Here is a 24,843-nt window from a genome sequence, read left to right as displayed (position 1 = left end):
AAATCCCAGCCAGAATGTCTTTGAAATCGTCATCCAAGCAGGACAGTTCTGCCAAGGGCTAGAGAGCCTTCAGTTTACCCTTGGCAACAGCCTCTAAAATCTCCTGTATACCTCTCCAACTTCCATACACTTCCCAAGCCTTTAACCAGACACGAGACACCCTGAACACCAGCTGTTTAGCATTTAGATAAAACCAAAAAATGTTTCGAGAGGTTGACTCCAAAGATAGCAAAAGATGAAGAGATTTAAGATTTAATCACGAACACGCCACCTTATTCCTAATAATCATCACGCTTGGCTGGGCCCCGAAGGAAAAGCCTGGACCCTAGGGGCCTAGAAACAGAGAAAAGAAACAAATGCACAGCAGTTGGGCCAGGTCCACCTAAGGAACAGTCACTGCACAAGCGGAGCGTTGCAGAGGAGCCCTGGATCACCCTCCCAGGATCAGAATGGGTGCGGCCCGGGAGCCTGGTTCTAGGCGGACACCGAGGGCCGGGGAGCAACCGGTCCCGCGTGCCTGCCCGAGGGGCTACTGCCCCCGGGCGTATTCGCATCGCCACACCATCGGATGAAAGTAGCGTGTAAGGCTCAAGAAAACACATGTCTCTCGGCTATTTTCAGGGGAGAATGCTGGGCACCCTCTGCTCTAAGTCCCTTGGGGTGGGAAGTTAGTGAACTTTCAGAATGGGGGAAGGCGCAGCCCAAGCGAGCCGGGGGCAGGGTGAGGGGGCGCCGCTGGATAGAGATGGGGGAAGGGCGGAGGTGGTTTCCTGAGTGTCTCCCTCCGGAGCCATCCCCGCGCTCAGCCAGCAGGACCGAGGAGGCGCGGGGACGGCGCTCACTTCTCCCCTCGCCTGCCGGCTTTCCAGTAAAGACGCGCCAGGGAGAGGTGTAGCCTGCTCGGGAAAGGCGGGTGCGGAGCGGGGGCGCGGCCGCCCGGGCCTGGGCGCGGCGGGAGGGGCGGCGGCCGGGCTCGCAGCCCTTGGCCCCGCGGCGAGCGGCGGCGGCTCCTCACTGCACCAACCTGCAGGCGCGGGCTGGCTGGGCCAGCCGCGGCCCCTCCCACCGCACCCCACCCCCGCCGCCGCCGCCGCCGCCGCCGCCCCGGGAGCCAGCCCGGGTCCCAGTAGGTGCCGCAAGGAGCCGGCGAGCGGAGCGCCCGCTCGGGACCGCAGCCGCTGGGCGACGTCGCCGCTGCACCGGGCACTTCTGTCTCCCCGGAGCAGGTTCCCTTCCCTCCCTGTCCCCTCTCGTCCCCCTTCTCCCCGTCCATCCCCTCCGCCCCCGCCCCTGCCCGCACCGCGCCCTCCCTCCTTCCGCCCCGCGCCTCCCGCGATCGCCCCCTCCCGCCCGGCCGCGCTCCCAGCTGGCGCTCAGCACCCCGCGCTCCCGGCGCCCGCTCGCTCCTCCAGCTCAGGCTCCGGCTCCACCTCCCGCTCCCGCTGGGCCTCCCGCTCGCCCTCCGCGCCCGGCTCCCCGCGCGCCCGTCCCGAGTCCGCTGCTCGCCGGCGGCCGCCCGGTCATGTCAGGATGGAGATCCGGCAACACGAGTGGCTCTCGGCCTCCCCCCATGAGGGCTTCGAGCAGATGAGGCTCAAAAGCCGCCCCAAGGAGCCCTCCCCAAGCCTGACCCGAGTGGGCGCGAACTTCTACAGCAGCGTCAAGCAGCAGGACTACAGCGCCAGCGTCTGGCTTCGGAGGAAAGACAAGCTGGAGCACGTAAGGGCGACTCGCTCTCGGGGGCCTCGGCCAGGCACCTGCCGCATGCACCCTCCCCGTGGTGGTGGCCTGAGCGCGCGGGGCGCGGGGCGCGGGGGGCAGGCCAGGGGATCCTGGCAGGCGCCTGCGTCCTAGGTCGGATTCGGGGGCTTCTCTGCCTGCAGTTTCTTGCCTTAATGACCGGGCTGCGGGGAGGGGAGGGCAGGTTCCCTTTCAGGCTCTTGGTCCCTGCCGACCCGACCTGCCCACCTGCGTCTCCCGGTAGGGTTCATTTGCACGGCGTTCTGGAGGTGCCTGTGCAAAATGAGCAAGAAGGGGAAGTGCCACCAGCGTGGCTCCGAGCAGCCCAGGGTTGCATGGTAGTGGGCTTTAGAGCGGCGTTTGCCCGCGTCTTTGGGGGCTGTTTTACTCAGTCCAGAAACTAGCAAATTAACGAATGAGTAAAGTTGGCGCCGCTAGCGACCAGCGTGGACCCGCGCACAAGCCATTAGAGTTTTCTGCAGAGTGTCCGCTGGGATGAGCAGTTGGCGATCCTCTCTACTTGAGCCCAACTAGGGAGAGATTTGCGCGTTGCGAGGAGAAAGGCTAAAAACGAGCGGATCTTCGGGCTCCCCAGAAATCCTCCCCTCTGGAGGGTGGGAGCCAGTGAGAGGGGACCTCCACTCCCAAGGAGTGCCGACTTCACTCGAAGTGAATTGGCTCTGGAGTGGAGCTCCTAAGGCTTGCTATTTCGAAAGAAGAAAAAAAAAAAGCCTAAAACGGCGTTTAGTGGATCCACAGTTTCAAATCTGATCCATCAGCATCTTCTTAAACCAAATGTTAAAATTAAACTAAGAGAATTATCTCAAGAGTGCAGCACAACTAGCTAAGGAGAAGATGCTATTTCTCCCTGCAGAGCTGCAGAATCCAAATTGAGGCTGCTAATGGAATGTGGAGGTTTCCTTGTATTTGGGTCAGGACGCCAACAATGATAAAAAAGATAAGACCAAGAACTCCTGGAACTCATGCATTTCCAACTGCTGCACCGACCTGCATCCCATCTGCCCCCCAAAGCGCTCCTCCTGGGCTCTGCAGCACCAACAGGCTTCTTCCCAGGAGGAAACACGCGAAGAAGGGGCATTTCTCTATTATAATAATCTGAAAGGAAGGTCTGTGCCTGCTTTCTGAGGGCCTGATGAAGTCACTGAAGGCTCTAATATGAAGCTTTGAGTTGGGTAACAGCACTGTTTTGTGTGTAGAGACCCATTTGCTAATGTCAAAAGGATGCCTCATATCCTTAAGACCATGGAAGTCGCTGAAGATTTCTAGGATGGCAAGCTGTTTGAAAGGCAACAGTATCCATTAAACATGCCCTCTCCAGAATTAGTGAAGGGGCTGGTGATGTTACTAGTTTAAAGGGGGCAAACAGCATCTTTATGTATTACATGCAAAGAGCATGTAATCAACCAATGATGTGGCTGATTTTAGTATCAGGGATAACAGTCTACCCTTGGGAGGGTGATAGAACATATCTTCGTTTTAGTTTCACTCTGAATGTGTGTTCTTTTGCAGTTTGTGCTTTTAGCTGGTTTATTGCCTTTATTCTCTTACTGGAAATCAGTAGTGCAGCCTTCTATGACTCTATCTTGAGTCATGCGTGGTGCACACATTATACTTAAATGCTTTCTCACTTTTAGATTTTCATTGAAAGTATCAAGTCATACCATGTGTGCCACAGCAGTCTCACCTTTCTGCATGAGTATGGGATGCTCAGCCTCCTCTGAGGATCGGAGACCAGGGAAAGGAAGATGTGGTTGTTTGAAAGCGTGTGAGCATCTGTGCTTTCTTCTTCACTCAAATACTCCAAAAGACAGCATTGCATTCCTTTTTAAAAAATCACTCTCCTCATTTGATATTAAATCAGTGTAGCATTTGTTTTACTTTTTCAACTACATTTAATGAGAGATGCATGTATCTATTCTGATGTTTTTCTCTACACCCCCTTTCAATTAGAAAGGGGACTTTAAATAAATTTCTTCGTGGTATTCTCTTGCTCCTTTGAAACATCACAAACATTTTTAATGAATTAATATTAATGAAAGTGCTATGAAAAATTAAATTAGTATACAAATATAAATTTTTGAATTCAAGAGCTAGGTGTTTATAATATACATCATGTTGAATGCACTATGATATTTCAGGTAGTTTGATGGTAATTTCTAATACAAATTAATGTTTGGGATGTCAAAAACCTATAACAAATGTAACCTGGTATCATTGCTACAGAAAGCATGAAAATGTAATGTTGACTTCACTGTAAACAACATTCTGAACATATATGGTACCTTCTGATTCAAATGTTGCAGGGATTAGGATGAGTGTGTCATGTGAAATTCAAAGGTGATATATGGTAGTTTAAAAACACCCTTCTGGTCTGTCTAATCAAATGGATGGCCGCTTTTTTATTATGTTGAAAAAATAAATTAATAATTATGATGGAGATCATATGCCTGAAAACAGCCTACTCAGTTATTTTGCTGGTGCTTTAAAAGCCAATCTAAGTATTACGGAAATAAATAAGTTATGACTTCAAATGACACACATATTTGGTCATCATAATAACGGAATTCCCCTGAAATGAAATGTGGCGGTGTGTGGGCTCTGTCCAGACTTCAGAGGGACAGATTAATGAAAGTCAATCATGTGATATAAAGCAGACAACTAAAGAATGGATTTCCACCCACTTTGCTAAAAGTGAGAATAATTTATTCTTCTTTTCTGATTTAAAGGCCACCGGACCAATTCTCAGGTTGGATAAGAAAAAAATGACCTGAATTAGTTGAAGATTGGAATCCATCTTTAAATATGGTTCCTATCACTGGTTGATCGACATTTAGGATGAACACTTACTAAGAAATAAATGTATATAGGGAGCAATTCCATACTAAAATAATGAATGAGAAGCTGCGAGGAAGTCGTGTTTTGTAACACGAATTCTGGACTTTGAATTCCACTTGGAAATTTCAGGAAAAAGTAAAATTGCTGGCTATACACAGAATGTTGTATTATTAGTTATAAATAATGCTCTTGGTTGTTAAAATCTTTTGTTTCCTATTCTGCTTCATGTCTAGAGCTTTGGAAGGCATTAGGCTTGGGAAACAGTGGAAGTTCTGTTCTCTGTAGGATTCTGTGTTTACTTTAGGTCTAATTTAAAAGTGAAGGATTCTGGTCCAGCAAAGCAAGAGGAGCAAGGGACCACTTCCAAAACCCCTAACCTACCCCTGCTCTTGCAGCCTCCCTCGGGCTGGGTTGCTTTGCAGGTAACCATTTAATAAGACCTGACTATCCCAGAGGATAACATGGCATTAGGCTGGCATCCTTTGGTGCTATATGCTTTTTTGAACATTTTTCTTTTTTAAAGGGGGAGAGATGCAAAGCCCACTCTACTTTGTTGCCTGGTTTTATGCCAGCTGCCCTGTACAGAGGTTTCCTGGTGCTATTTATGAAGATGGAGATGCCTTATTTTCTCTCCTACTTATTCAATTAGCTCCTGTCAAAGTGTGGTTAAGAGTAGGGGCTCTGGTAAGAGGACCTGGGTTTAGACTTTGATTTCATTTCTTATTAATTCTGTGGGCAAAGGGCTCACAGTTACCAAGATGCACAACTGTGTTCCCCCTTAGAGAAGTCCCTGGTTTGCCATGGTGAAACAAGACAATCCATGTCTGTACTGCAGGAACGAACATTCTCCAAACGTCAGAGACTTGGACACCACAAAATATAGTTTTCACCTCACATATCTCACCTGAGCCTATTGGCTGGGGACCATCCTCATCTTGGTTGCCTTGCCCGATGGAAGCTCCATTCTGATATTGTTTTTGTGGCTACCATAGCAGCTAAGGAGCAGTTGGAAAATCATGTAATGATTTAGGCTTTCAATGCTTCCACCCAGAAATCATCCATTCATATGACTCATGTGTATTGGCCAAAGAAAGGTTCATGGTCAAGGCTCACTTCAAGAGTAGCACAAGGGGATCCAACTAAGACCCAGAAGGAAGAGAACATCTGTGACCAACTCTCACAAGATGCTGCAGCATACGAAGCACTTAGCACAGTGTTTGGCCTGTGTTAAATGCTCAAAACACAATAACTAGGTTTAATGACTTCTCAGGTGCTGCCTGGCTCTTGGGCTGAGTCCTCCCACTCCACCCAAAGAGCTTCCAGATTTCAAATTTGAGATCAGCCTGCATGATGATCCTGGATGCTAAGTGAGTAGGTCCTTTGGTCGGCAAGGCTGGCTCACTGTCCTGGGCCTGTTATGCTGTCTCTTTGCCTGGCTTCCCATCCGTCCTCTGGAGGCCTGACTCTTCCTGGCTAGTGGGGCCCTTGCGTGCTCCCTGGCTGGCCATTCTGAGGCTGACTTTCTGGTTCTCACTCTCTCAGCTGGTCCCGCTAGCAGAGACCAAGTCCTTGTCCTGTCTCCAACCTCTGCTTCTCTTCCCAGATTGTGCTGGTGGAATTAAGTCAAGCAACATTTCATTTATCTGCAAGATGTCTCAGAAAGCCCATTTAAAATTGAAAGAGAAAGCAGAAGACAGATTTGGTAAAGCATAAAAGCAGAATCCTTAATGTTCACAACTGTAGTGAGCCATAGTATCTTGATTTATTTAGTAAGTGCCTCACACTTAAAAAAATAATTGTCTCCTCTATGTGTGAATTTGCACCTACTTAAATAGAGTTTATGTTACTAGTGAATAGTAAATAAATGCCAAGCGCACACTTGCCTCCTGGAATAAATTGTTTACACGAGGAGCAAAGGATAAATGGATTGGAGCACACTTGGTCACAGCGGCCTAGGCTCATATTATGTAATGCCATTTTTGTCCCACAGAGCAGATCCATGAAAATACTGTACCCCACAGAGTGGATCCGTAAAGCGCCAGAAGACAGAGTTCAACCTAAGGGAATGAATCTTTAAAATGTTCCATTAAAAATCCAACAAACAAGCAAACAGTCTGGCAAATGCTTAAGAACATTAACATTTACTGGGATCATTTCCTGCGGTTTTAGATAAACAACACAGACAAGCTATAGGTGGAGGCAGGATTCTCTGCCGCCTCCAACTCATCAGTCAAGACATGAAAGTTTAGATGTCTCTGAGTGTCTTCCAGTGGATCTCAGGGCACGTCCATCACTGTCCTTGTCACCACTACAGTCAACATGTATCTACCCACTAATGGACTTCTCTCACTGCAGGTTGACATTGCAGTGTCTTTTGAAGAATTTTTGGTTTCTTTGAACTCTCTTGGGTGTGGCTTGACTTATTTTAACATAATCATAGGGATATACCATATTTAATATATTTAATTTGAGAAGCTCTGGATGATTGAATTTAAGATTTCTTTTTCATCTCTTCTTCCTTATAATAGCTACATGCCAATTTTTGGCTAGTTTCTCTAAAAGTTTTTACTTCTCTCTATAGACTTCTATAACTGTCTCAGGTTTAAACTTAAGTAACAGTTTTTAGTTCTTAGTTCTTCCCCAAATAAATCTGATGAGTCCTTTGAATTCTGGGACATGGCAATAGTTGTAATAAGTTACGTTCTCATACTGAATTGACTGATAGATGGCATAGTTAGACAGACGTGGAGTCGGTGGCAAGATCTCACACCAGAAATGTTGCTTCAACTGTATATATTGAGGACATTAAAATTACCCAATTGCTTAAGATCCATACCTGCACAGACTATGTGCTAAAAGTTTAGGGTACAACGTAAATGTTGAGGTGCAGTTGAAAGGTCAAACTGTGGCTGTTAAGAGATAGCCCTTTTAACCAAAAAAGCTTGTTTAAATTTTTCTCAGAAAGACAGAAAAATAGCCCAATTTCTAAAATCGCAAATCTAGCCCTTATGAAAGGGTTAAGTGAAGAATGAGGCAAACTTTCGCAGGTAGCCTTATCTGCATTGGAAAGTCTTACTGTGCCTGCCAGTTGAAGTTGGCCCAAGTTGAACTACCTGCCTGGGCATCACGGGACTGGATGTCATGACCATTGGGTGATAAATACATTTATCCTCCAGAGGAGGCAATGAGCCTTGTGTTTCACTGACATGAGCTACTACTGTGCACCTGCCAGTATGTTGTTAGGTCTGATCCAGCAATAACATGAGGAGTTAATTTGAGAGGATGGGACTCATTGACATAAAAAAAAGTACCAACTGGCAAACTCACCAGTCACCAGATATTTACGGAGTGTCTTTCATGTGAAAGATACTCTGTTAGGAAGCTGTGAGGTCTTTAATTCAACAATTACTTATTTGACATATACTGTGTTATTAACAATGTTATTAAATACAAAGACCAGCGCAGGGTCCCTTCCCTGAAGATGTTTAAAGTTGTATAAACAGAGTTACAATATAATTGCAGTGTTATGATTAAATAGAAAAATGCAAACTATTAATAGTATAAGAATACTCCCTTCAGGGGACTGGTTGTTTAGATGATAAAGTATAGTTAAAAGAAATAAGCAATGGATACTGTCACATAATAATAATGTATCATAACAAAATACATTTTATTCCAGTAATGCAAAGTTGATATGAAATTTGAAAATCAATTACTATATTTTATCATATTAATAGAATAAAAGAGACCATACAATTATCTCAACAGAGGAAGAAAAAGGATTTGATGAAATTGTGTACCCATGCACGATAAAATTCTCAACTGAGAAGAAATAAAAACAATCTTTACTATTCTGATAAACAATTTCTTTAAAAAGAATCACAGTTAATGGTGAACTATTGAAAAATTATCTGTGCAGATTGTGAGTGAGACAGAGATGTCCACGGTCATCGCTTCCAGTTAGCATTGTACAGAGGTAATAGACAATACAATAAGGCAAGAAAAAGAAATAAAAATATAAGAATTGAAAATGTGTAATGGCATTGTCACTATTATCAGACAATAGGATTGTGTACATTTGAAAATACAAAATAAACTGCAGATATACTTAATGAATTAATACTGTCACTGGATTTATCAGGGCCACTGGATTCAAAGCCAATAGGCAAAATTTAGTTATTAGAAATTCCAATCTAAAGCTTAAAAACATTATCATTTATATTAACATAAAAATGTCAAATACTTAGGAATAAATTAAATAAAAGCTGGTAAGACCTCTTTTAATTCTCCCCTAAATTGACCTATAGAGTAGATCCATTTCCAATTAAAATGTCAACAAGTTTGTGTGTGTGTGTGTGTACTGAAAAATGATTCTAAAATTTATATCGAAATGCAAAGTGCCAACAATAGCCAAGACAATCTTTAAAAAGAAGAACAAAGCCTGCTTCCAGGTATCAAAACTTATTCTAAAGCTAGATTAATGAAAGCAATGTGGTATTGGTGCAAGGACAAACAAATGGATCAACTGACAAACTAGACCGTGCAGAAACAGACCTGTGCAGATAGAGATACTTGATTTATGACAAAAGTGACTTTGTAATGCAGTGGGAAAGAGATAATCTTTTCAAAAAAGGGTGCTGGGTCAGTTGCATATCCACATTAAAATACATATTCATTTATGTTTTAATATGAATCAGTTTAATATGAGTTGTAAACCTAAATTGGAAAGTGAAACAATGAGGCTTCTAGAACAAATATATTAAAAGAATTCTTCATCAACTTGGCTAAGGAAAAATTTTGAAGCAGTTTTAATAATCCCAATTTATTAGATTAGTAAACTGGACTATATTAGAAGTAAGTGCTTTTGTCTATAAAATATTTGATTAACAGCATGAAAGACAAGTCACAGTAGAAGGATATGTATGTATATATATATGTATATATATATAATTTACTTTAGAAGAATATATTTTTAGCACACACTCTGACAGAGTTTTAATCCAGGATATGTAAAGAGCACCTACAAATGAATAAGAAAAATATAGACAGCCCAACAGAAAAGTGAGGAAGACACTTGAACGGAACTTCACAAAAGAGGATATCCAGATTGGCAGTAAATGCATGAAAAGGTGCTTGATGTCATTAGTTATCAAGGAAGTACAAAATTCAAACAAAATTATACAGCATCATGCAAACACAAGAATGGCTAAAATTAAAATAAAATAATTGACAGTGACCAAAGTATTGATGAAAATGGGGAGCATCTGGAGCTCTCATAACTTCTGGTAGGACTTCGTTCATAGCTGCTTTGGAAAACTGTTTGCCATATCTACTACATTAAACACATCTTTTGATATTTTGACCTATAAAATTTAAATTCTATGTATATATCAAATAAATGTGTGCTCAGGTTAACGGAAGACATATACACAAATGCTTACTGAAGCATTATTTTAGTTGTTCACAGTAGGATGCATCCCTAATATCCAACTATAGTTGAATGGACAATATATTGTAGTTTATCCATACAGTGTAATACATTGAGCACTGAAAAGAGATTTTATATATATCGATTGCATCTTCATGCAATAATGTGGATGACTCTTTCAGGCATAGTAATGAATGAAAGAAGACAGACATAGACAGTATGATTCCATTTATGTAAAGAAACAGGCAAAGCTGGCCAGGCGTGGTGGCACACGCCTGTAATCCCAGCACTTTGGGAAGCTGAGGTAGGTGGATCACCTGAGGTCAGCAGTTTGAGACCAGCCTGACCAGCATGGTGAAACCCCATCTCTACTAAATACAAAAAAATTAGCTGGGTATGGTGGTACATGCCTGTAATCCGAGCTAGTTGGGAGGCTGACACGGGAGAATCGCTTGTACTTGGGAGGCGGAGGTTGCAGTGAATGAGCTGAGATCGCGCCATTGCACTCCAGCCTGGGCAACAGTAGTGAAACTCTCTCTCTCTCTCTCTCTCTCACACACACACACACACACACACACACACACGCACACACACAAAGGCAAAGCTAAAGCATGGAGCTAGGACTCAGAATTAGTGATTACTTTTGAGGGTAAAATGGGCACGAAGGAGGCTTCTGGGGAGCTAATACTGTTCTATCTCTATTTTTAGGTGCTGGTTACAAAGTAAACATTTATAGAGCTATACACAGAAGACTTGCATCTTTATGTATATTTCCATGATAGTTCACAAAAAATAAATAAAGTGCGTACAGTGCCCTTAGCCTTGCTTACCGCTTCTCTCCAGCTATACCTCCTCAGACTCTATGCTTCTCCCGTCCTACCCTCTCTAACCCATGGAGGTCTTTGTCGTTGATGTTCTCTGTCACTGTTGTCTTCATGTGGGTGACTGCTGCTTGTCACCTCCCCCTGTATGGCTTCCTGGGTCCTTCCCTCTCCTCACCTCCCCATCTGATTTAGACAGCCTTCCCTGTTATCCCATTGCACATAAGACACTGTATCTAGTTGGATCTTTATTCGCTTTTCCCACTAAACTACTCACTCTTTAATAAATTCTCTTTTTTAGTAGAACATCTATTATTTTATTCAACAGGAGGGAAGATAACACATTCGTTTTTTTTCTTTTTGACTTTTTTCAACTTTTAGGTCTTGGGGGGGTACATGTGAAGGTTTGTTACATAGGTAAACACATGTCACGGGGATTTGTTGTATCATATTATTTCATCACCAGGTATTAAGCCTGGTACCCAGTAGTTATCTTTTCTGGAGTTCCTTCCAGGAGCAATTGTTTAGTGAATTGTGACTTTCTTGCTTCAGAGAACTTAAATCATTCCTTGTCCAGAGAAGGATATCCAGGAAGGCCTCACTCCTGGTGATGGTTTGTACTGGCTTAAGGACCTGGAGGAAGAGCTGCCGGTTGTAGGACTGGTCTGAATTAAGACTTTTGAACAGAATCTGGGCAGCCAAAAACCTGTTTGGGAGAGCAGTGAATTAACAAGTATATCTGGAGACAGAGTTTGTTTAAGGAATAATTGGGTGTAAAAACATCCACAATGGTAGATTAATGGGCTTGAGGACTTGGAAGATACTGGGCTTTATTCAGTAAGCAAAGGGGAGATATTTGAATAGATACTTTATTTGGAAAGCCCGGGTTTCAGAAAATCTGGTGGCATGCAGTGTTGAGGAATGAGAGCCTAGAATTGGGGAGACCAGTGTAGCATCTTTTTAGTGATCCATATAGGAATTATGAAAAGGAAAGTAAAAAGAGGTGATGGAAGTAGAAAACTAATGAGGTACCGATGCAAGAAGTGTTGTAAAATAAGAGCTCATAGGACTTGCTGTTGAGTTGGATCTGGTGAGCCTGAGCAAGCTCTTTCATTCAGGAAACATTTATCGAGTGCCAGGGATGTGCCAGAAATTGTGATTGGCATGATGGACACAAGAATGAACAGGGAAAATTCCAAAGACTACTTGAGAGTTGGGATTCTGCTCTTTGTATCTTGGACTCACACCATTGTTATGGTCTTGATTCATATTATCCATCTTAGTATGATTATAATTAACAAACATTCCAATACCTACTGCCTGCAGGGAGTTGAGCTTCAGACTTTGGAAGATTCAATATATATGAGTGGGCCTTTGGCCTCAGGTTACTTATGATCTGGTTGTCTTTCAAGACTCAATTTGTATGTCATCATTTCTAAACCTAAAGCCTGGTTGGGTGTCCCTCCTATGTGGGCCCATAACACCATGGACAGCATATTATAACCCTTAACAATACTTTTTTTTTTTAAATTGGCTGTCTATCTTCTGCCCTCAATGGAAAGTTTTTGAGGGCACCAATGGTGTCTTATAAGAAAGTACTGTTAATGCCAAGCACAGTGCCTGGTAGATGCCTAATATTGATTAACTTGACTATTGAAACAGCAAGTAAATGAATGAATGTGTGTTGAGTGAGACAGGACTTAGACACTTGAGTGAAAGAATAACATGGCATATGCTACCTGCCAGATAAATGCTACAGATGTTGTATGCAACAAAAATTCACTGGAGGCTGAGTGCAGGTGACTCAGGCCCGTAATCCCAGCACTTTGGGAGGCTGGACTGGGAGGATTGCTTGAACTTAGGAGTTGGAGACCAGCCTCGACAGCATAGTGAGAGCCTGTCTCTACAAAAAATTAAAAAATTAGCCAGGTGTGGTAGCACGTGTCTGTATGCCTGTAGTCCCAGCTACTCAGGAGGCTAAGGTGGGAGGATTACTTGAGCCCAGGAGGATGAGACTGCAATTAGCCGTGATTGTGCCACCACACTCCAGCCTGGGCAACAGAGTGAGACCCTGTCTCCAAAAAAAAAAAAAGGAAAAAGAAAAAAATTCAGTGGAAAGAAACCTCAGGTTTGCATGAGAAACTACTGATTAGGCATTCACACAGTTGTAATTGCCAGATGAAGAAGGTAATATACAAGGCTGCATCTAAACCATCCCACAGGTTGAGATTTCATTGATTTTCTCCTGAGACTTGAGAAATGGAGTCACTTTAGTGATCTATTTCAATATCCAGTGTTATTGTTTATGGTGGACTGTTTTGGGAGTTTCAACTTCCATATGTGTCCATTTTCATTAGTCTAGAGGAGAACATTAACTTTTTAAATTTTTCCTGAGTACATTGTTCTAGCTTGTTGCCTTGCCTAAATCTGCTGGCTCATTATTTAGCTCCTGCCCTGCTCTGGCTGAGTGCACTTGATCAGAGACTGTAAGACACTCTGCAGCAAGGAATGTGTCAAACCCACCAAAATACTATTTTTTTTTTTTTGAGATGGAGTCTCTTTCTGTCACCCAGGCTGGAGTGCAGTGGCACGATCTTGGCTCACTGCAAGCTCTGCCTCTCAGGTTCACACCATTCTCCCGCCTCAGCCTCCCGAGTAGCTGGGACTACAGGCGCCCGCCACCATGCCCAGCTAATTTTTTTTTTTTTTTTGTATTTTTAGTAGAGACAGGGTTTCACATATTAGCCGGGATGGTCTTGATCTCCTGACCTCATGATCCACCCGCCTTGGCCTCCCAAAGTGCTGGGATTACAGGCGTGAGCCAAACCCGCCAAAATACTCTTAAAGGCCAGCCAGTCTTGATTATTAAGACTCGTCTACTGTGACTTTCTGACTCAACTGATTCCTAAGTTTTCCATTCCCTGAAATCCTATTACTTTAATCCATGATATGTCCGTGACATGAGCACACATTGCTAAGAGTCTGCCTATGAGATTCCCAGTGTATCTTTCTATTAAAAAAACTTTAATTTGGAATACCTTTAGATCTACAGAAAATTTGCAAAGATAGTACAAGTATCTCCTATACACCTTTTTCCTGATTTTCATTTCCCCTAATGTGTTAACACCTCAACTCCACACTTTATTTGAATTTCACTAGTTTTTAAATTAATGTCCCTTTTCTGTTCCAGAATCTCATCCAAGATACCACGTTGCATTTAGTTGTCGTGTGTCCCTAGTCACCTCTTGTCCATGACAGTTTTTCAAGCTTTCCTTATTTTTCACCACCTTGACAGTTTAAAGGCATACAGGTCAGGTCTTTTATAGAATGTCCCCCACTTTGTGCATGTCTGATTTTTTTTTTCATGATTAGACTGGGATTATGGGCTCTAGGATGGAGTACCACAGAGGTCAAGTGTGCTTCTTGTCACATCATATCATGGCATACATGCTATTTACATGACATTATCGATGATGCTAATCTTTATCGTTTGGTGAAAGTAGTGTTTGCCAGGTTTCTCACTGTAAAGTTACTATTTTTCCCTTTCTACACTCTAATTTTTTGAAGCTAGACATGAAGTCCCACATCCCCACATTCAGCAACTCCTGGGCTAGGGAGTGGCTGCATTTATTCTTTGTAATTTTTTGTAAGGAAGATTAATCTATTTTCCCTCAGTATCTTATTTATTCAAACCTTTATTTATATCAGTAGAACCCTGGGATATTTATCTTACGTTGTGGGTAAAATCCAGTTCAATGGCACTTTTATTATTCTTTAAGTTGTTCCTGCTTTGGTCATGAGAAGCTCTTTTAGGTGAGCCCCTGTGTCGGTTGGACATGCCCACATCCTTTTATTTGGGGGAACTTCCTTATGCTGTGGTACTGCAGAATACTCCAGGCTTACCTCATTTTCTGCCCCTTCCTAACATCTTAAAGATATTTTCTCATAAGTATATTAAAAATGATATTGCATTTTCAGCCCCAACAGGGTCCACTCTTAAAAGACTCTAATAACAGAAATACATAGTCATTTAATATATCTAGTAAAATCTCAATACAGATGTTTTTGTAAAGATGAAATATCTTCATTTGAACTTTTTTTTTTTTTTTTTCGAGATGGAGTCTCGCTCTGTCACCCAGGCTGGAGTGCAGTGGTACCATCTCGGCTCACTGCAAACTCCGCCTCCCAGGGTCATGCCATTCTCCTGCCTCAGCCTCCCAAGTAGCTGGGACTACAGGCACCTGCCACCACGCCCAGCTATTTTTTTGTATTTTTAGTAGAGACGGGGTTTCACCGTGTTATCCAGGATGGTCTCGATCTCCTGACCTCGTGATCCATCTGCCTCGGCCTGCCAAAGTGCTGGGATTACAGGCATGAGCCACCGCGCCCAGCCCATTTGAACTTTTTATAAAACTCTTGAAATATCCTTAATTATAACCCTGGCCTGTAAACTCTCATTCAGGTGATGGAGACACGTCTTCTACTAAGCAAATGACAGGGCATGCTAAGTGGTACCGTGACTTTATGTAGTATCCTAATATAGTGTGTGTGTATGTGTGTGCATGCATGTGTGTACAGATACTCTCTCTGTACATACAGATATTGTTATTCTTTTCTTTCCAGCAGGAGTGGTCTGTTGTTGGAGAATCATGTTCTGCTCTTGGCAGTCATAATTCCATTTGTATTCTGTGGTTCCCCATTTGGCATTATTTTCCAACTTTGTGTGTGTGTGTGTGTGTGTGTGTGTGTGTGTGTGTGTGTGTGTATGTGCTTAGAATATTTGGCCTGTGTGTGGGAAAGGGGTCTTCCATAGTCAGCCATCATGAGCCAAGACACTATTATCTGAGATTTCAAATCTCCTTCAAAAACTGACTTGGGAACTTTCCAACACCAGCCCATTCATTGATACTAATAAAACATCTCCAATGAGAACCAAGAAAAGATGGATAAGAAGAGAAGGAAGTATGGTGGGATAGGCATTGAAATGCTTCAAAAATCCAGTGCTCCAAGACTGAGGCTAACTTTGGGTGGGGCGTTTCAGGAATGTGAAAGTGTGAAGAATGGACATTTATCTCTGGAGTCCCTAGCTCTCATTTCAAGATGTTTTTTCTCCACACTGATCAGCCTGCTCATGGTGCTGCTCCCAATAAGCCGCGAGTAATTCCTGTCTTCTCATCCTCCTGACTTCCTGGTCATACTAAGAGTGTTGGCCTACTGGGGGCTTATTCATAAAGGTATCCTATAAGGCAAAAAATGAAATTAATTATCATCATCGTCGTGGCTTTTTTTCACTCTAGGGAATGTTACAAAAACAAGGTAATAACAAGACAACAATCCCCAGAGCTTTGTTGAAGGTGGTTTATGAAAAGGAGGGCTTTACTATCTCTCTGCCCATTTTCTTTAACAAAAAAACAAGATGAATTAGAAGGCCTCATGTCCTCTAAGTGTAAAGGAGGAAGAAAGAAAGGCAGGGGCCACATGGAACAGATGGAATATCCCCGCTGATAACTAGCATTTATATTGACAAAACATCAATAATGAGCAGTGTACAAGGAGGAGTTCAAAAGAGGTAGGCATTTACCCTCTATGGCATTTATTTATTTATTAAAATGGAGTCTTGCTCTGTCACCCAGACTGGAGTGCAGTGGTGCGATCTCAGCTCACTGAAACCTCCACCTCCCGGGTTCAAGCAGTTCTCCTGCCTCAGCCTCCCGAGTCGCTGGGACTACAGGGGCATGCCATCACGCCCGGCTAATTTCTTTTGTATTTTAGTAGAGATGGGGTTTCCCCTTGTTGCCCAGGCTGGTCTCAAACTCCAGAGCTCAGGCAATCTGCCTGCCTCGGCCTCCCAAAGTGCCAGGATTACAGAAGTGAGCCACCACTCCCAGCCTATTTAATTATGTTGAGACGGAGTCTTGCTCTGTCACCCAGGCTGGAGTGCAGTGACATGATCTTGGCTCACTGCAACCTCCACCTCCCGGGTTCAAGCAATTCTCCTGCCTCAGCCTCCTGAGTAGCTAAGATTACAGGCATGCACCATCATGCCTGGCTAATTTTTGTATTTTTAGTAGAGATGGGGTTTTCCCATGTTGGCCAGGCTGACTTTGAGCTCCTGACCTCAAGTGATCCGCCTGCCTTGGCCTCCCAAAGTGTTGGGATTACAGGAATGAGCCACCATGCCCGGCCCTTTTATGGCTTTTAGATAGTTGGCTTATTATTTTATTAGGCTTTTTTTTTTTTTTTTTTTGAGACGGAGTCTCACTCTGTCACCCAGGCTGGAGTGCAGTGGTGCAACTTCGGCTCACTGCAAGCTCCGCCTCCCAGGTTCACACCATTCTCCTGCCTCAGCCTCCAGAGTAGCTGGGACTACAGGCACCTGCCACCATGCCTGGCTAATTTTTCGTATTTTTAGTAGAGACGAGGTTTCACCATGTTAACCAGGATGGTCTCGATCTCCTGACCTCGTGATCCTCCCTCCTCGGCTTCCAAAGTGCTGGGATTACAGGCGTGAGCCACCGCGCCCGGCCGTCTTTATTATTTTATTAGGCTATTTTTTTTTCTATTTGGATATCTCACTTTACTTGACTTTTGTATTGGGTTTAGAATAACCGTCACAGGATTGTATCGAGGTGAAGGAAAGGAGGTTGATACGCCCAGGCAGAATGTGAGCGCTGAGAAGAACATATTCAGGCAAAAAGATTTGCAGACAGAGATGAGCTACTGGGAATGGTGAATGTACTGACCTTAGTGTAGTCTTTTATTTCTTTCCTGTTTTTAAGAATGGGAGGATGTGCTTCTCGAAAGTACAGAGCATGGCCGGGCGCGGTGGCTCACGCCTGTAATCCCAGCACTGTGGGAGGCCGAGGTGGGTAGATCACGAGGTCAGGAGATCGAGACCACGGTGAAACCCCGTCTCTACTAAAAATACAAAAAATTAGCCGGGCGTGCTGGCGGCCGCCTGTAGTCCCAGCTACTCGGAGAGGCTGAGGCAGGAGAATGGTGTGAACCCAGGAGGCGGAGCTTGCAGTGAGCCGAGATCGCGCCACTGCACTCCAGCCTGGGCGACACAGCGAGACTCTGTCTCAAAAAAAAAAGAAAGTACAGAGCATGGTGAAGAGCTCCTCAATATGGCAACCCCGAAAGAGTCTTTGGGCTTCTGATTCGGAGTTGGAAATGATATAGTTGGTCATTTCCATTTGGTCACCTAACAAAATTTTTTTTTTTTTTTGAGATGGAGTTTCGCCCTTGTTGCCCAGGCTGGAGTGCAATGGCATGATCTCAGCCCACTGCAACCTCTGCCTCCGGAGTTCAAGCGATTCTCCTGCCTCAGCCTCCCAAGTAGCTGGGATTACAGGCATGCGCCACCACACCCAGCTAATTTTGGTATTTTTTGTAGAGACAAGGTTTCACCATGTTGGCCAGGCTGGTCTTGAACTCCTGACCTTAGGTGATCCGCCCACCTCGGCCTCCCAAAGTGCTGGGATTACAGGCATGAGCCACTGTGCCCGGCCAAACACACATTTCTTTAGCTTAGAAACCTGCTACTGGTGAAAAGCTATTTGAATAGAATTGATGGTCGGCATTGAAAAAAAAAAAAAAAATTAAAAAAGTCTTTACTGAGAAAACGACTTAAAAGCCAAACTTAATATCATCCGTGTAGAGAGAGTAATAAGTCCTACAACCATTTATTAAATGTAATTAGCACTAAAGTAAGTAGGCCAGTATCTAGCCTCGTACCTATTCTGAATCTCAGGCTTGCTTATTTCCACACTAAAACACAGCAAGATAAATGGGCTTTAAGATAAACTGTTGAGCTGTTATTTGGGCTACTTATCTAGGAAAACATTTCCTTCCTGATATGAACAGAGTAGATTTCTAGTTGCATTTGGAATTGTGTTGTTTTAGCCGATGGACCTGTTCGAAGAAGAAATAAACTTAATATAATCTTTGCCAGCTGTAATTTCAAGATTAGCTGTCCAGTTTGAGCAGGATATTAGGTAGATTGATTTATCCGTTCATTAACATTTAATTCTATAGCTCAGGGCAGTCATCAATAAGGTACAGTTAACCACATGGATAATTTAACATTTTATTCACTGTCACTATTGCTATAGTAAAAGGACCATCATTATAACAAGGAAGGTTCTTTCCAGTGCAGCACCTTCCTAGGAAGAATTGGGGGTTTCAGAAAAGCTCTATTGAAATGCAGAGGCTTGAATGACCTCCTGGCCCCAGTCACTTCTGCACAACATCCATGGTTCAGATTTGTGTCTCGAAAGTTTATGAAGTACAATATGAGATTGAATTTCAGGGTTGCTGGTAAAAAATTTAGACCAAATACATTAAATCCCCAAATGCCAAAGACCTGCTGTTTTTACAGCTTTTCTTAATCAGAAACATTTTTTTCATGTGTGTGTTTTAAAATTTGTGGTGATCAGGGCTCAAAAGAATTTCTAGGCATTAGTTTTGCTAAAGATTACTCTTCTAAGTAGCTTACCTGACTGGATAAAGTCCAGAGATAGACCCTTATATAACTGGGAAATGGTACTCTTGCCAAGGATACCACTTCCTGCCGCCTGGGCCACCTCTCACCCTTGGCGTGACACGTGCTGCTACTGAGGATGATGGTGGTGGCTCCCGCTGTGATCACCGTTAGTACTGCGTTGCTGTCCTATTGCTCTCAGAGTCACTTGCAGATGCTGAATCTGGGACTGGTGCAGAGGCTGGCATTGCCCGCGTTCCTGCACATCCGCTTGGAAGCTGAACCATGCCAGTGCACTATGCCACTTTACTGGACTGGGAAGAATCTTTTCCCGTCCAGTGTTTCGCTCCACACTGACCTCTTGGTTTCAAGGTAGCACTGCTTATGTTTCCGGCGCTTTGAGGTTTTTCTGTGGAAACGAGCTTTACTGTTGCTGGGCCCCTTTTCTTTTCCTAGGACCCTGTTCCTTTATGGAGGCAAAGCTTTATGGTGGAATTGAGAGAGAAGAAATGTGTCTTTCTCACTGTTGCCCCCTCCGCCAGTACCTGGGGCACATCCTGATTTCCTGTTCTTCCATTGAGAATGCATGAATGCATTTTTTTCCCCTAGGAAGCTCATTATTCCTCATGCTGCAGTATTTAGCCCTTCTCTAGTATGTATAATTTCAACAGAGTCCGCCTGGGCTCAATCCTGAGCCTCTCATATCTCTGTCTGGGAAGTTCATCTTCTTCCTTGAACTAAATAGCAAATGTGATGGCTTAGTAAAGTGAGAGTATCACAACCCAATTGTCCTTACACCCAGGTGCCTCCAACTAGAGAATAGATGATATGTAACTGAAGTTTAATCTCCTAGATATAGATCGCTAAGATGTATATACCTTCCCTCTTATTTTCAATTGGTTTATCATCCATGCAGCAAGGAGTAACCATCATCACTAACTTGCCAAAGAAAGTGTTGAACCTCTCAAGGTTCCTCCCAGTGTTAAAATTCTCTATGTAGATGCCTGTCACTTACTGGTTGTTTGGCAAATGAGTCTAACATGTATCAGAACTCTTAGTTCTTTTATATGACTGGTAACACCATTTCTCATAAGTTTTTGAGACAAAAATGGGAGCTTTTATACTGTCTGCAGCAAGTGCTATATATTTCTTTTTCACTTATTGGTTTTTATTCAAGCCTCTTTAATACTTTTCATATTCAACTCCTACACTTGTGCTTGCACTGCTTTTATTACACCATAATTCTGCTTAGAGGTGCAGGTGGCAGCGGGTGAAGGAGGTAATGATTCCCCAGCAGGCTGGTTGGTCTGTGGTTGTGGACATGATTGCAGTATAAATGCAGTGAGAATACCCGTGCCCCTCACCTCTGAGCTCCTTGGGCAACTTGAGGTCTGCCCTTGTCTTTCATCCTGGGGACCAATGATGCTATTTTTAATGCACAGCTCAGAGGGTAGGCCTCCCTTTCTCTGGTCCATCACGTGGAACCGTAAACTCCCATGAGATGATGTTGTAGAACCTTACCATGATGTCTGTGGAATACAATAAAATCAGAATCACGTGAAGAAAATGTGCCCATCACAGCCTCCCTGAGAAATCCATCCTTATTTTCTTCATCTGTTCATCAGTTGATGGACACTTAGGTTGATTCCAGAACTTGGCTATTGTGAATAATGCTGCAATAAACATGGGGGTACACTCCATAAATATGTACAATTACAGTTTGTCAATATTTAATAAGAAAAGGGAAATTCATCCTTATTCGGAAATCTACTCTTGGGGTCTAATTAAACCTTCCTGTTACAGATAAACCCATTTCCCCATTGCTGTGTCCTCTTTAAAACAGAATAAAAAGTGGTGATTCACTTGATGGTTTTTTAGGGGGAACAGCTTCAAACCACCAGTATAATTTCATATTATTGTTAATGTTCCAAATTTTATTTTTTAAAAATTTTTTGAGACAGTGTCTCACTTTGTCACTGAGGCTGGAGTGGAGTGGCATGATCACTGCTCAGTGCAGCCTCTATGTCCTGGGCTCAAGAGATCCTCCCACCTCAGCCTCCTGAGTAGCTAGGACTACAGGCACATGCCATGATGCCTGGCTAATTTATGTTAATTTTTTTAGAGATGGAGTATCACTATGTTGTCCAGGCTGGTCTCAAATTCCTGGGCTCAAGCAATCCTCCTGCCCTGGCCTCCCAAAATACTGGAATTGCAGGTGTGAGCTGCTGCACTCAGCCCCCAGTTTTAAATCATATAAATTACTCAGCATTTCAGCAGAGTTATGACATGCAAGAAAATTTTGGAAATCAGAATAATAAGAAAAATTAGTTGTTGTTTTTTTTTTAATCTTTGGGAAAATCATGTTTCACCGAGACAGAAAACACCTTTTCCCTAAATATTCAAAATGGATTTTTTAGAGAAACAAGTTGCTGAAGTGGAGACAAATAAAATATATGCTACAAAGTAAATGTAAGCTCTAAGTTTGTTTTGGGGGAGACTTTAGAATTTATTTTTAGATATCACAGTTAAAAAAAGGCTTTCATGGATGCAGGCAGTCATTGCAAAAGAACAGCTTGCTGATAATTGCCCTGTGATTAAAGATTCAATTTGTTTAGTACGAAAATGAATTGAGTAACCTTCTTGGCTTTATTCAAGTATGATGACTCCTAAGTGGGCCCTATGGATTGCAGAGCCCTAGAGGTTGAAATCTCATGCATGTTGTAGTCTAATAGGGCCTTGAATGATAGTAGTTGATGCTCATATTTGTCTATTTTTTTACTTAAGAAAGCCCCAGGACTGAATCATTTGAAGACACATCAGCTAGCTGCTTTTGACAAAACTCTAAGGACCAGAATGATGAAAACAACACATTTTGGGTTCCTTTGAACTTTTTCTTTTAGTCAGTTGGACCTTCCTCTCCTGCCTTCATTGGTGCATCTAACTTCTGTTTATTCTATATCCCAAAGAGCTAAAATAGATAAAATTATTTCTCGTAGGTACATTTTTTTAATGAGAGAAGAAATGGCAGGCATGTGTTTTGTAATATAACAACAAAACAAAATACAAACTAGAAGACACCCTTATTTAGTTAGTCTGTGTCACTTGTGATAAGTTCAGCATTAACTAAGAGAATACCCAAGGCAGAATGTCTTAAATAGTAAAGCAATCTTTTATCCCACATAAAAAATGTGAAGAGTTGTTAATTCAGCAGCTTAACAGCATCATCAGGGTTCTTTCCACCTTTCTGCTCTGCATCAGCAGGCTCTAGAGTCTGTTTCAGGTGTTAAAATGCCATCAACAGCTCCCGACATCATATCCTCATTTAAAAAAAAAATTCAAAGACCAAAAGAGAGCACTTGACCTTATGTCCCTTTTTAAGAGCAGTGAAATGCTTCTTAAGACCTCTTTCCCATTGCACTCCCCGTCATTGGCCAAAGAGCTCCATATGGCTATTCCTAAACCAGTTGCTGGCAAGGGAAACGGAAGACTTCCCATCGTGAGGTGGAGGGCATCTGGACTTCCTTGAAGCACAGGTCTGCTTATAACTTATCAAAATTGGAAGCCCTGTGCTTCAAGGAAGTGGAGAGGTGTTGTTAGGTCATTCTTGCATTGCTATAAAGAAATAAATGAGATTTGGTCATTTACAAAGAAAAGTGTTTTAATTGGCTCATGTTTCTGCAAGCTGTACAAACATGGCACTGGCATCTGCTCAGCTTCTGAGGAGGCCTCAGGGAGCTTTTACTCATGGTGGAAGGCAAAGCAGAAGCAGGACGACGCCTGGCCAGAGCAGGAGCGAGAGCGAGTGGGAGGGGCCACATCCTTTTAAACAACCAGATCTCGCGTGATCTCACTCATCACCAATGGGATGGCACTGAGCCATTCATGAAGGATCTGGGCCCGTGATCCCGACACCTCCCACCAGGCCCCACCTCCAACACTGGGGTGACATTTCTATGAGATTTAGTCGGGACACAGATCCAAACCACATTAGGTATGGAGTGGTTATTGGGCGGGGAATCAGACCTCCGCAGGACTCTGTTTTGTTTTTGTTTTTTGTTTTTGAGTTGGAGTCTTGCTCTGTTGCCAGGCTGGAGTGTAGTGGCATGATATTGGCTCACTGCAACCTCTGCCTCCTGGGTTTAAGTAATTCTCCTGCCTCAGCCTCCCAAGTATATGGGATCACAGGCGTGTGCCACCACGCCAGGCTAATTTTTGTATTTTTAGTAGAGACAGGGTTTCGTCATGTTGGCCAGGCTGGTCTCAAACTCCTGACCTCAGGTGATCCACCCACCTCGGCCTCCCAAAGTGTTAGGATTACAGGCGTGAGCCAGTGCACCCAGCCCCACAGAACTCTGTTTTACAACTTCTTTCTATCTTCTCCATCTTAAATTTATTTGCAGAAGTCAGGAGATACACACACACACACACACACACACACACACACGCACACGCACATACATGCACGTGCACTTACGTAAGCACCCATAAACATGTAAATATTATTTAATTGATTAGTTGTAATTTCCCTGAGACTTTTGTTAAATGATTTGAAAAAATGCAAGAAAAGGTATCTTTTATTTAACAGTGTTGCATGTTTTGTTATACTGTAATTATGTGAAAATTAGCACTCTTGGTAACTTAATCAGAATAGATAGGTGATTATATAATTCTCTCCCGTTACTATTCTGCATAAACAAAAGTCTACTAAAAACAAGTGTTACATGAATTCCTTTAAAGGGCAGTATGCATGCTTGGCTACTAATTAGATATGGGAAGTGATCAAGAGGACTAATGCTGGATCACTCAGTTTCCTCTTGGGTAAGCTCCTAGACGGTGGCCAGCGACATTGTAAATCTAGGGACAAGCACAGAGTTTGAGGGGCAAGGCGATGACTTATGTTTTAAATATGTTAAGTTTGAGGTTCTTGAGAGACATTGCAATGGAGAGGTCTAACAAGAGTTAGATGTGTGTCTGAAATTCAGGAGGACAGCTGGGTTGGGTTGCAGACCTAGACTTGGGAATCCTTAGTATATAGGTGGTAGCTGCAGTCATAAGAGTAGATAATATTAACAAGAAACTGTGCCTTAGCATCTCCAGCTATTCTCAGGTTTCTATTCTGTCCCTCTCCTTGAATGATATTTTCATACAAGTCAATATATGTTATTAAGTCAACTCATTTGTTCAGCCAATTAACATATATTAACTTATATGAAAATATACACAGAGACAGAATATAGCCCAAGTTAATATATCATCAAAAAATAAATGTTATTATTTATATTTAAGGTACAGCATGATGTAATAGTATATATATATATAATGAAATATTAATATATCTTAATTTTAGATTGAACAAATAAGAATTAGGAAAGTAAATCTTTTAAATCTATTTTTTCCAGCCATAGAATGCATTGTAAAGCTTACAAAACATTCTCTTTGGATTTTTCCATGCTTTATTCCGGAGTCTTTTATATCTATGAATTCCAATGAGAGGCGCTTGGTTCCAAAACAAATGT

The 24,843-nt window shown here is 42.9% G+C and overlaps 1 protein-coding gene across 1 annotated transcript in view; it reads left to right on the top strand.

Moving 5' to 3' along the window:
* Positions 1-1,125: 1,125 nt before the first annotated feature.
* Positions 1,126-24,843, top strand: part of PLD5 (phospholipase D family member 5) — a 451,018-nt gene continuing 427,300 nt past the window's right edge. The window contains exon 1 of the mRNA XM_058430447.1: positions 1,126-1,719. Coding sequence (XP_058286430.1) covers positions 1,531-1,719 — 189 coding nt within the window. The 5' untranslated portion in view covers positions 1,126-1,530. The remainder of the gene's footprint in view (positions 1,720-24,843) is intronic.

This window comes from Hylobates moloch, unplaced genomic scaffold (genome assembly GCF_009828535.3).
Source record: "Hylobates moloch isolate HMO894 unplaced genomic scaffold, HMol_V3 SCAFFOLD_18, whole genome shotgun sequence".
In the NCBI taxonomy this organism is placed as follows: domain Eukaryota; kingdom Metazoa; phylum Chordata; class Mammalia; order Primates; family Hylobatidae; genus Hylobates; species Hylobates moloch.
The sequence above is the reverse complement of the archived record's forward strand: the minus strand, read 5'-3'. Positions and strand labels throughout refer to the sequence as shown.